At 37.8% G+C, this 13,229-nt stretch overlaps 1 protein-coding gene across 7 annotated transcripts in view; it reads right to left on the reverse strand.

The window, feature by feature from the left end:
* Positions 1 to 306: 306 nt before the first annotated feature.
* Positions 307 to 13,229, reverse strand: part of LOC131078098 (truncated transcription factor CAULIFLOWER D) — a 191,793-nt gene continuing 178,870 nt past the window's right edge. For 3 of the 7 annotated variants that reach the window (XM_059221562.1, XM_059221563.1, XM_058015757.2), the window contains 3 exons: positions 1,031 to 1,072; positions 825 to 946; positions 307 to 741 (listed from right to left, as the gene is read on the reverse strand). In XM_059221562.1, the coding sequence (XP_059077545.1) occupies positions 732 to 741; positions 825 to 946; positions 1,031 to 1,072 (174 nt within the window). In that variant the 3' untranslated portion in view covers positions 307 to 731. Of the gene's footprint in view, positions 742 to 824; positions 947 to 1,030; positions 1,073 to 13,229 lie in introns of those variants that run through there. The other 4 variants (XR_009372674.1, XR_009372675.1, XM_059221561.1 and 1 more) reach the window with 3 other exon arrangements.

Genomic DNA, 13,229 nt, shown 5'->3' on the forward strand with positions numbered 1-13,229 from the left:
CACTTTTTCTGCAATTTATGACAAAATTTAGATAAACCAGTTGCATATTTGTTATTTTGAAATAATAATTGATGAATACAATATTTTTGGAACATGAAAAGAAAGCATTTGAAAAATAACCCGTACAGAAAAATTTCCATAATTATTCCCGCTTTCCTCTTTGCACATCATATAACAAGCTTTTGCTAAGCATATATTGAATCTAATGTTGTTTTGGATTATCATTCGGGAGATGTATAACAATCAGTTTGTTTTTTATTTTTAACTTTTTCATTACCAACAGCGATGCCACCTGATGAAAACATGTAACAGTGAAAAACAATTTAAGGATATTCCGATCAATTAGTTTGTTAGGAAGTATAGATTCCGATCGTAAAGGTATGGGTATCATAAAAGATAACCATAATGCGCTGTAAATTTTGCTCTTGTATACTTTTTCAATCTGAAATTTATTTTCAATGATAAAACTATGCTAAAAAATGAAACCTCAAGCTCAAATTATAGCATAGATAGCAAACAAATTAGTGAGAGGTTCGTGTCTAGGAACAATAATGGAATACCTAGATTTCTTAATATATAATCTGTTTGAATACTATTGGAGCTTCACAGTGCCCTAAATAAGTTGCAGATAATCTCTTGGACAATAGTCCCCTTGAATTCAAGACAGGCTGCACAAAAAATCTCGTCATTAAATTTTTTCTTTTATTTCGGACCATAGAGTCCCATTGAATTCATGACAGGCTGCACACACAATCACTTTATCAAAAATTATTTTGTAAGATAAAAAAGAATCAATAAGCAGAAATTATCATCATGAAAATTACGTGAGATTGAGATTAGTCTGATGTAGAATTTGTTGAGTTGCAGCATCCGTTTCCCAATTATTGTCCACTCCTTCCATAATGTCAATGTTAAGGTGGCAGGCCCTGCACCTTCCCTCCTCAACCTGTATCATGTTTAGAACTTCATTGTGGTAAAAAGCAAAAGAAGCATTACGATGGCAATTCGGATATGCTTACAAGTCCATTACCATTTTAAACAGGTTACCGTTTTCCAGCGTAAGTGATTTTGCCTGCTTGACAATTGAAATCACCAGCCATTACCAAAACAAATTCATTACAATTGTGACCAGTAAGGAATTTACAACAGTTTTGTTTATGCAGTGTATAGCACAATTCTGATGTAACATGCAAAACATGACGAAAAAATCAATCAAACTTGAAATGTGATCTAGAATTATAGCAATTGTTAAGGTCAGATGTCAAAGCCAAGTAACAATTGAAAAAAGAGAATAGAGAACAGAACGAAAATTGAGTAGAACAGAACTGCAAATTATTTAATTGATTTATTCATCGACAGGTTACAATTTATATGTGTGAAATCTAGGATCTGAAAGAGATTAAACAATGCAAGAAATAGAAACAGAGAATAAAACTGAGAAGATTGCTACAACAATGATAAAACTGTTATAAATCTAAATGCAGATTACAAAAAACAACTCAGATACAGAGCTCTGCAGAGATCTCTTAGCTGTTCTAATAATAATATTGAAATGATTACAATAGCCCCTGTTTTATAGTTACAGAAGGCCAGTTCTTAAGCTTCTAGTGCACGGCAAGTTTGGTGAAGATCAGATTATATGCAGTGACAGTCTGGTGTAGATAAGACGACTAAATTAGATTGCATATGGTGATGCAGAATAAATTGCCCAGCTAGTGCAGACCGTTGGTGAAAAGAGTCCGTTATAAAAAAAACAAAAAAAAAACAGCAAAAGCTAACTTATTTCCAATGTTCCCCCTTAATTATGAACTGCTGGGGATCATCAAAAATTTGCATCAAACTTCTCCAGAGCTGTATACACTTGACTGATCAAAAACTCTTAAACAGTTCCGTAAATACTGAAATGTCTCCTTTGCCAATGGCTTTGTAAATATGTCAGCAAAGTCATCTTCAGACTCACAAAAATCTAGGCAAATTTCTTTGTTGTTGACAAGCTCTTTAATAGAATGATACTTGGTATAATATGCTTAGTTCTCTTATGAAGAACATATTTTTTGGGCAATGCAATTGGTGAACTGTTGTCACAAAATATTGTTGTGGCTTCGTTTTGGTCATGCATTAAGTGTTCTAACATCGTTCACATCCAAATAGCTTGACAAGCCGCACCAGTGGCTGCCACATACTCAGCTTTAGTTGAAGAAAGAGTCACAATGGGCTGTTCTTTTGAAGCCGATAACACAACACCTTCACCAAAGTGAAAAGTATATCCAAAAGTGTTTTACCTATCATCTATGCTACCCCACAATTACTATCCATGTAGCCAATAAGACTGGAATCAACTGAAGTGGAATACAATATGCCAAAGTCCTTTGTACCGCTCACATACCTCAATATTCTTTTACTGGCTTGCCAATGAGAGTCTTTTGGAGACTCCATTAATCTTGAAATCGAACTTACGCCATACATAATGTCAGGTGTTGTGCCCATCGAATACATTAAACTCTCAACTAAGCTTTTAAACAATGTAGGATCAACACTGGATCCATCATCCTCTTTACCTAATTTCAAATTTGTCATAGCAGGTGTTGGGGCTGCCTTACAATTCAACATATTAAATCTTTTCAAGACATCACCAGCATACTTAGATTGTGAAATCAAAATTCCAGCATTAGATTGATGGATTTCGATACTCAAAAAATATTCCGTACGCTCCAAATCTATCATGTCAAATTCACTCTTCATCATTGTTTTGAAACCATCTATATTGAGATCACCGATAAAGATTAGATCATCTACATACAAGCAAACAATTACAATGTTACTTCGCTTGTTGACTTTGATGTACAAGGTTGGCTCACAACTGCTTCTCTGGAAGCCATTTTGAATGAGATAAGAGTCAATACGACTCTATCAAATTCTAGTAGCTTGATTTAATCCATAAAGTGCCTTCATCAATCTATATACCTTGCTTTCATGACCCAGTATCTCACAGCTACACTTCCTCCTCTAGATAACCATTTAGAAATGCCGACTTACATTCATTTGGTGCACAGACCACTTGTTGTGAGCAGCAATAGCCAATACAATCCTAACTGTGTCCAATCATACAAGAAGAGCAAATTTTTTATTGAGATTTATTCCGGGTTGTTGTATGAAGCCCCTTGCAACTAGCTTTGCTTTATGCTTTTGCACTTTTCCATCAGCATCTTGTTTAGTCTTAGAAATCCACTTTACTCTTATTATATTATCTTCATCCATGGATTCTGTCCAGGTCTCACTCTACTCATAGCCTCTTGAAATGTTAATGGATCATCTATATGAGAAAATAAAGCAAAGACTTTCAAGGCTTCCCCTGGAATTCTGGGTTGAAGATGTCTTTAATGGATTAGCCTAGCCTTTTGGTGAACTCCTATACATTGATCCAACAACAGCTCCTAGAAAAAGACTAACCTTTACTAGAATCTGTGTGGGTGTCTCACAATTCTAAGCAATGTACCTTTACTAGAATCTGTGTGGGTGTCTCACAATTCTAAGCAATGTAGGACGAAGTCTGTTAACAATTATCAAAAGGCAAAATTCAGGAGGTTTTGCAAAAATGGCAATAGATATGGACACAATACCGAGAAATGTTGGTTTAAGCAAAAAAACTATATGTGGACTCCACACCGAGCAAACACTACAAGTTACCGAACTCACACAGATCTCAATCGACAATATACTTCAGTACCATGGGATTACAATACAAGAATATGGTGTGAATGTTGTGGAAGATACAGACATATAAGTGCAAACTGTATGATAAGGTTTGGAATGAACAACCGGAGATCATTGAGAAATCCCGGAATAGCATGTTTTCATTGCCACAAAGTTGGACACTTGGCTAAAGACTGCAGAGATCAACTTAGAGGAGATACTGAGGAGATAAGAAGCAAATTACAGAAATTTTTGGAAAAGAAGGAAAATGTGTCAACTAATGAAGGAAGCACCTTACCTACCGAGTTAGGTGCATCTACTTCTAATTAATCAATAAAGGTATGGAGGGACTGCATTCTCACAAGGTAAGATCTTAACAGTTCCTATATAATCATGTACATAATTCCAAAATTTGCATATAGCTAAGATGCAATAGCAAGTTTGAAATTTTATCTAGTCTTTTGAATTACCAGAGAAGTCGGCAAATTGTATTAAACCTGTCAAGTCGGTAAAAGTCTATAAGGGAGATAGTCGGTATAGTGGAACCGAGTGCATTTAATGCCTTTTTACCTTACCGCACGAAACCCGATAAGGTCAAAAAGAGGTACTTAAAGTATTTTACGTGGTCATTTTTCACTTAATAATTTTCCAAGTGCAGAGCAGAGCGAATCAAAAGGCGATCAAACATTTCCAAGAGCGAATTCAAGGTATTTAGCATAATCTAAAATGCATTTTCAGCTGTTAACCAATCAAAGTCAAGTTGTAAATATTTGCGAAGTATTTACTAAGTTGGAAGTGTTTTCTAGTTATTTGAAACCCTAAGCTATTTCGTAAGTAGAATTTCAAGTTTGAATGGGCTCCCAAGGTATAGAAACCCATTGTAGTAAATTTGAAACCCTAAGCTATTTCGTAAGTAGAATTTGAAGTTTGAAATGGCTCCCAAGGTACAGAAACCCATTGTAGTAAACACCATTGAGAAGCCTACACTGAAATACACCTTACCTCCCAAAGTAGCATCCGAACCCGATGAGAAAACTACATTCTCTCTTATTCCGGATAGGGTTCTATTGATCGAAGATGTTAGATTTTATACCAAGTGCCGAGTTGAAGAGCTAGGTCATAGTGAGATTAAGGATATGTATGACAAAATGTGCACCGATGGAAACCTAGATAGCAAGTTTGAGCATATCAAAGTTAAGGGATTGACCGATGCCCTAACCTGTCCTCAAGTCTTCAAACCCCAATGGGTCAAATTTGTCTTGAGCCGTGTGCATGACAATTTTATGTGGTTAGAGGATCAACCTTTCAAGATCACCAAGGAGATTATTCACATGATAACCAGATACCCTATATTTGACCATGCCCAAGCACAAAAGATGATTTCACAGAAGGAATTGATAACATTAACAGGTGTTGAGTCTGATAGCAGAGGTCTTAAGTTGAACAATGTGACTGATGCAGAACTAAATTTTGCTATTAGAGTTATTGGTTATTGTTTCTTCCAGTCTGCAAGAGAAAACTATGTACCGTGTGGAGCTGTAGATCTAGCTTATAAAATTGTTAAAAAGGGTATACAAATTGATTTATGTTAAGTGTTATTGAAGAATCTTTCTGAAAATCTCCATACAATAAGGAAACCGGAGAAGAATAATATTGCAAACACGCTAAAGTTTGGGTCACTCTTAGTGTATGTTCTTCTATTTTCATAAATTATTTCCTTCAGTCAGTAACATTGTTTGGGAATTACACCGACCTATCAACCATCAAATAAATGATTTCATCAATCAGCTAGGTGATAATTTCAATATGATAATGGATGATTACTTCAATAGATTCCAGGAAAAGATGCATAGCAGGTACAGGATTCCACCTCAACTAGTGGTAAAGTACAAGGATACTATATGTTTTGAAGTGGATATCGACTACTGTTATGTCAATGCAGTAGAACCCAGGACTCAATCATTACCGCCTATGGGTTATGAGATATATTTTGACATTGCTCAACAACATATAGGTGCCTTTTTAGCACTTCCAAGGCATGCTATCGAGATCAGATATGGCACCTATAAAGAGGTGAAAGAAAAAGTAAAAATGTGCATTGTAGTACCAAACGCTGCCAGAAAAGCCACCAAAATGATCAAGGATTTAACTGAGAAGTTTGGAGAAGGTTCTACCTCCACACCTACTAAGACAGCAAGAAGGAAGAGTGATCAACTTTTGATCAAGGAAGAATCTGAAGCTCAAGAAGCAGCAATTACTCTGAGCACCGAGTTGCCGAAGGGCAAAGTTTTGAAAAGAAAGAAACAGGATACAACCAAGGTATCACCGACCATGCTAGCAAAGCGACCGAACACTAGATCATCTACTGCGTCACCCGGTAAGAAGTAGAAGAATGTAGAAACGCCTAAGGTTACAAAAACTTATAGAAAGAAGACCAGAAGACTAATTTTGGATAAAGAGGAAAGTGACACAGAGTCAGAAGATGTAAATAAATTTCAGGTTGTAAAAAGCACAAAGGAAGATGTACATAGTGTTGACAATTTTTGTGCAAAATTAAAGCAATATGGTGGATTTAGGTCGTTTAGATATGTAAAATATGATACAAGAACAGATGAAGAGAAGAGGCAAATAGAAGAGACAGTAATTTGTGTACTTCTCAAGTTTCGAGTAGTTCCATTAGAAGTGGTTGATTTTCTTCCAAAAGCATTATACTCTTACATTGATAATAGATGGAAATATGCTATGGACTCAGAGAAGCAAATAAGAGAAAGAGTTTTGGTTCATCTCTTTCCAGATATGTCTGTAACTGACATAAGAGATCATTTGAAAAACTATCAAACAAATTTTCAAGTCAAACAAAGGGCCTTGAAAATGATGAATGGCCTATATCTTGAAGTTGAAAACGAAACTAAAGAAAAATGGAAGAAAATATTCAGGATTCAGGCTGAAGAACCAAAAGGTGAAGTTGAAATAGTTGACATCACCAAGCAAGATCCCGCTTCCACTATTCAGTCAAATGAGGATGTAATGGACACTGGAGCACAGGATGGAGAAATGATAGAAGGGAGCTCCTATGCCAAATTGATATCAAGTGAATCAGTTGTGGAACAGATTAAGTCTTATCCTCCGATCACCCAACAAGTTTCAGCCAAGAAACTTCAGGACACAGATCAAGGTACAGAGGATCAAAAGGATAAACCAGTTGAATCTACCTCTCAGGCCACTGGCGAGTAATCTTCCCAAGTACCATCAAGCACCGAGACAATAGCCACTGAAACTCCAAGCAAGGAAACACCGAAGGATACAACAGAGGCTACAAGAACCGACAAAAGTGTTGCCTCTACCGAGCAACATACCATGATGTGGGCCCATTCCTATCAATGCCAGGAAGGAGATTAGCGACGTAAATGAGGGAATTGGAAGCCAACAAGAATATTGCGGATGGTACCCAGCTGACCATCCATGAGGTATGCTCTCTCAAATAAATATGAAGATTATTTCATGGAACATTCACATACTTAATGGTCTGCATAAACAGGAGGTTCTTAGGAACCTTGTTAGGCATCATAAACCTGATATTGTTTTGATTCAAGAAACTAAAATGTCTAAGGATAAAGTGGAAAAAATCAAAGTGTTTAAGAATTGTGGGGTCGTGGGGGATAGCTCAGATGGTGCCTTTGGTGGAACAGTTCTCTTTTAGAACCTCCATCATGTTCAGGGGAATCTTGTTTGGTTAGATAATAATATGGTGTTTGTTAGATTTCACCATATTAAAGATGTTACTACTTGGCTTCTATCTAATATCTATGCCTCGAATACTAGACAAGGGAGAAGCAAATGCTAGAAAAAGTTAGAATCTATCAGAGCTCAACTCAATACTAAAGGATAGGTGGTTATGGGAAACTTCAACACGCCTCTCAAGGAGAGTGAGAAATTTGAGGGGATTCCTTCTCAGCTTGAAAGTAGAATGGATCTGATGAACTTCAATGATAGTCAGGTGCTACATGATGTGGATCTTTAGGGTGCTAATTTCAGTTGGACTAACAGAAGCATTGGCTCTGATCTTATTTAGGTGAGACTTGACAAAGCCCTTATCTCCAATGACTAGTTAAACCATTACAATTGCTCCTTGATGAGGCAGTTATGAAATGGTGGAATATCTCAATGGATGTCTCTGCCATGTTCCGGATGGCAAAAAAGTCTAGGCATGCTAAGGACATGGTTAAGAAATGGAATAAGGAAGTCTTTGGTGGTATCTTTGCCTCCAAATCTGTGATTCAGCTAGATCTCAAAGACATTCAGGATAAAATCCAAGCTAATGGGTATGATGAGGTGTCCATCACCTCTGAGAATGAGATCCTATCTAAATATCATGACAATATTAGAAAAGAGGAGGAATTTTGGAAGCAACACTCCCATTCTCTTTGGCTTAAGGAAGGAGATAAAAATACTAGATTCTTCCATATGACTGCCATGAAACGCAAAGCGACTAATAGAATTTCAAAAATGTCTATATAGGGGACCCTGTCTTTAGAGGAAGAGGAAATAAGGAAGGAAGCTAGATCTTATTTCTCTTCTCTCTTATCCACTGACTAAAATCTGGATAAAGCTGCCCAGGCTTTACTCCTTGATACGATCCCAAATTTGATTGGGAATGACCAAAATAAATTCCTCTCTTCTATCCCCTCTGAAGTTGAGATTAAGAAGGTGGTCTTCTCCTTTGAAGGCAATAAAGCCCCCGGACCAGATGGTTTCCTGATATTCTTCTTTTAGTATTTTTGGCATATTATTGGTGAAGATATTGTCAAGGGAGTAAAAGAATTTTTTGGCTCTAAGCAGATTCTGAAGGAGATCAATGCTACTTTTCTTGCTCTCATCCCTAAGGTCCCGGGTGTTGATGCTATGAATCTTTCTAGAACTGTTACCCTTTGCAACTCCTTTTATAAGATCATTTCCAAGGTTCTCACCTTAAGACTATTGTCCCTCCTTCTTGATATTATTTCTCCTCAATAGAATGGTTTTATTCCTGGAAGGTAGATTCTTGACTCCATCATCACTGTCCATGAGAACATTCATTCATTGGAAGTTTAAAAAAATTAGGGATTTCTAATGAAATTTGATCTGTCAAAGGCCTATGATTGGGTGGATTGGAATTTTCTTCTCAGAATCCTTAAAGCTTTTGGGTTTGGTGAGAGAGTGCTTCAGCTAATTTCCCAACTGATTACTTCCCCCTCTCTCTCTGTTATTGCTAATGGTTCTCTTATCCCCTTCTTCAAGTCTTCAAGGGGCCTCAGACAAGGGGATCCTATATCCCCTATTTTATTTGCTCTTTTGGTTGAAAGTTTGGGTAGATACATCAGCAAGCTTGTTTCTGAAGATCATCTGAAAGGTGTCAGGCCGTCGTCGGCTGACAGGGTCTTCTCCCATCAACAATTTGTTGATGACACGGTTATGCTAGGATCTTGGACTATCAAGGAAGCTAGATCTCTAAAATCGGCTTTGAATCACTATTGCCAAGCTTCGAGATAGCTGATAAACTGGATGAAAAGATCCCTCTTCTTCCTCAACACTCCTGAAGATGAGCAAAGGAGAATTGCCAGAATCCTGGAATGCCAGATCAGTTTCTTCCCTTCTATCTACTTGGGTCTCCCTTTATGTAGAAAACCTCCTGATTCGTTTTGGAGCAGTCTGGTAGATAGGTTCTACAAAAAGCTTGCCGGTTGGAAAGGAGCCCTTCTTAGCCAAGCTGGGAAGATCCAATTATTAAAATCCTCCCTCCAGATTTTACCTGTGTATACCTTAGCTTATTTAGAACCCCGAGCAAGTTTGTTGATGCCATTGAAAATATTCAAAAGTCTTTTCTTTGGTCAAGGGTTGAGACGAAAACAATCTCTGATTGCCTGCGATAAAGTCTGCAGACCTAAAAAATGGGTGGCCTTGGTCTTAGAAGCATTAAAACCCTTAATAGACCTCTCCTCACAAAGAAAATCTAGAGGACGTCCATGGAAATTGGTGAATGGAATTCAATCTGGAAAGCTAAATACCTATGCAATTCTCAATCGTCTCTTGATGAGTTTCTTACTTCCTTTGAAGCCTCTTTTGGATCTATGATTTGGAATAATGTTGTTCAATCTAAATGTGAGACAAGGATTGGTAAAAGATGGGCTATTAGTAATGGCAGAAAAGGAAATTTCTGAGAGGATACTTAGCTATTGGAGACCCCTCTTTCCAGCATGGATAGTTTTTCTCCTTTTATCCATGCTTGCAAGGGCGGATTTGGATCTAAGGTGGCTGACTATTGGAAGAATAACCAATGGGTGAATCTGAATTCCATAGACCCAATCCTCAACCCTTTGATGTTGTTGCTTAATTCTGTGTTGTTAGACCCAAAGCATGAGATTAGGATTATTTGGGCAGGAACTTCTTCTGGCAGATTCTCAGTTGCTTCTGCTGTTGTTTTGTTGTCCCATTCTCATGAGCTCCCCCCTGTTGGTCTAAAGCCTGGATTCGTGGACTTATCCCAAAGATCAATATCTTCTTTTGGATTTTTCTGCAGAACAAAATTCTCCCCACCGATAATGTCTGCAAAAGAGGCTTTCATCTCCCTAATAGGTGTTACCTTTGTTTAAATGAGGAAGAGAATGTCAACCACATCTCTCTCCACTATTCCTTTTCCTACTCTATTTGGTCGCAAATCTTGCAATTCTAGAATCTGAACTGGGTCTTTCCTGCTTCTATTCAAGAGTGCTTCGTTGGTTGGAGATGCCTCTCCTTAAATAATTATATCAAGCAATTATGGGATTTTATTCTTCCTCATGTGGTTTGGAGAATTTGGAAAGAGCGGAACAACAGAATCTTTAAAGACTCCTACTCTCTAGAAATGGTTTTTACTAAAATCAAGCGAGCCATTTTGGAAAATCTAAAAGCTAATGGTAAATCTCTTATTTTCAGGAACAAGGATGAGTTGGATTTGTTCAATAATTGGAATGTTTCTACCTCTTTAGACATGAATGACAAGAAGGATAAAAGAGGTAGCAACAAATGGTCTTTTCCTCCAACTAGTTGGATCAAAATTAATTTTGATGAGGTAGCCAAGGGAAACTAGGGCCGGCTAGGTGTTGGGGAGTTATAAGAAATGAAGTTGGTTATTGTATTGCGGTGGTGGCACTCCCCATGGGATCCCAAATTAGACCAACCACTTAGCCGAAGCCATGGCAGCTTACCAAGCTATTTTCCTAGACAAAACCTTGGGTTATTAAAATGTTTGGCTCGAGGGAGATTCAAATAATATCATAAGATGTCTCAAGGGTCTCTCCCCCCCATCTTGGACTATAAAAAATATTATATCTCTACCAAGGAGACAATTAAATCCTTTAAGTGGTGTGTTATTTCACATAATTATAGAGAACCCAATGCCATGGCTGACTCGACTGCAAACATGGTTGTTCGTGCTGATCAAATGATCTGCTGGAGAGGTGAGTTGGATGTTCCTAATGATGCCCATGCCATCCTCATGTATGACAGAGTGCATGGAAAAGAGGGAGCGATAAGTGATTATAACAACGTACTTATCAATGAAAGTTGCTATAATGAATCGGAAAGAGTGGCGCTTGAAGGACGAGCTGGTGTTAAATGTGGACAAGACCTTGCATGCTTTCTGGGTGTCCATTTCTTTTTTGAGGATTTCTATTCTCTACATTTTGGCCCTTGTTTTTCTTTTGTTTTGCACTGTGAAGGGTGTTAGAAACTTTGTTGTGGATACAATGGGAGGCAACAGGAAGAGGATTGAACCACTTACCTATGATGAATGGAAGAAGAAACTGAAAGCATGGGCTATCCTGGAAGCTACGAAAATGACAGGATATATGGAGCAAATTCTGGGTAAAAACCCCACTGTTACTAGGCTATTCAAGAAAAATTGGAAGGAGGGCAGAATTACCATAGGTGGGAGGACGACGGAAATTAATGAAGCTATGATTGCTGAAGTTACTGGGATGCCAATGGAGGGCAGAAAATTCTACAAGGATACAAAGCTCATAGAGGCGGCCATCAAGCAATTCCCAAAGGAAGACTTTGAAAAAGCAAAATTGGTGAAATCCAGCAAGACCTATTATTCGCCAGAGGTGATTAAAAAGTTATGGAGATGGGTTTTGTTTGCGGTGATGCAATATATTACTCTTGATGGTAGATACTCTCGAGTTTATGGTTATCATTTTGTTCTCTTGAATCACTTCCGCCATAAGGATATGGTGTCAATTCCTTTCTAACTATTTTGTTCCTTGAACACTAGTTTAAAGGATTTTAGGGCTAACCCGAATAGCAATCTGCCTATGCATGAAGGGTTAATGTTTCTTTTATATAATCATATTAAGGCCACTTTTGTTCAGCATTCCATCACTGATTTTTTTGCCTCAGAAGAAGAGTCTGAGACTTCTAATGACGATGATGAAGAGGGGTCTGATACGGAGCTGGAAGGTGATTTTCACATGGATACCTCCACTAAGGAAACCGGAAAGGGGAAGGATAAAAATATTGCTTCTGGATCTGGCAGAAAGACTTCCGGCAAAAGGGGTAAGGGAAATAGGAAAATGGTACAGGAGGAGGATAGTTGGTTTGAAGAAGATGATGAGGATGATAATGGTATGGAAACTAAAAGTGAAAATGCTACCCCACCGCCTAAGAAGAAAACTAAGTGCAGTCTTGATATCACTGTAATCAGCCCAAAGAAGGAGGTTGGTCCCTCAATGGCCCCTCCCCCTCCTTTCGATCCTAATCGACGGACTTGTGGTGTTGAGAAAGAGGGAAATAATGTGGCAAAAGGTGAGACTCTGCCTCCTAAAGACAGAGTCACAATTGTTGATGTGGAAACCCTGGAGAATAATGTTGATTTTTTATAATTCAAAAAAGATAGTAGTGATTCTCCCATAGCTATGCTTCACATTGCGAAGAATGGGGTGATGGAGCTTTATAAGGTTATAAAATGGATCTACTCAGAGATTAAAAGTCTGAAGTCTAAATAGGTGGACTCTTCTAAGAAAGTGGACATTCTGGAAGCTGTCGAGATGAGTAACCTCAGCTCTTTGCCTGAATATCTAAAGGAATTAAATAAAGTCATCAGCAATGCAAAGGCTATCACTCAAGCTTATGGATCCCAATTCAAGGCTCTAGAGGCTAGGTTTAATGAGCTAGAAAAGAGGGTTTACAGTCATGAGGAAACCCTGAAGAAGATTGGAGAACGAAGTCACAAAATTCTGAAAGCTTCTGTTGATAATTTCAGAGTGCTAATTAATAAATAGGAATAATTCTAGTTGGAAAAGAATACGATTCATATTCCCAAGGATAAGGACTTGACCCTTCAAGGTGTGGCTACTGGACCTAGTAAAACAACCCGGTCGAATACGAGGAAGATGTATCAACAAGCTAAGAAACTTGATGATTTCAAGAGTGTTGTTGCCTCTATGGCTCAGCTGGAGAAAGAAGTTATGGAGCTTCTTAAGAATTTTTCTTAGTTGTGTTGGCTTGTGCTTTTGGCTTTC

This window comes from Cryptomeria japonica, chromosome 5 (assembly GCF_030272615.1).
Source record: "Cryptomeria japonica chromosome 5, Sugi_1.0, whole genome shotgun sequence".
Taxonomy (NCBI): domain Eukaryota; kingdom Viridiplantae; phylum Streptophyta; class Pinopsida; order Cupressales; family Cupressaceae; genus Cryptomeria; species Cryptomeria japonica.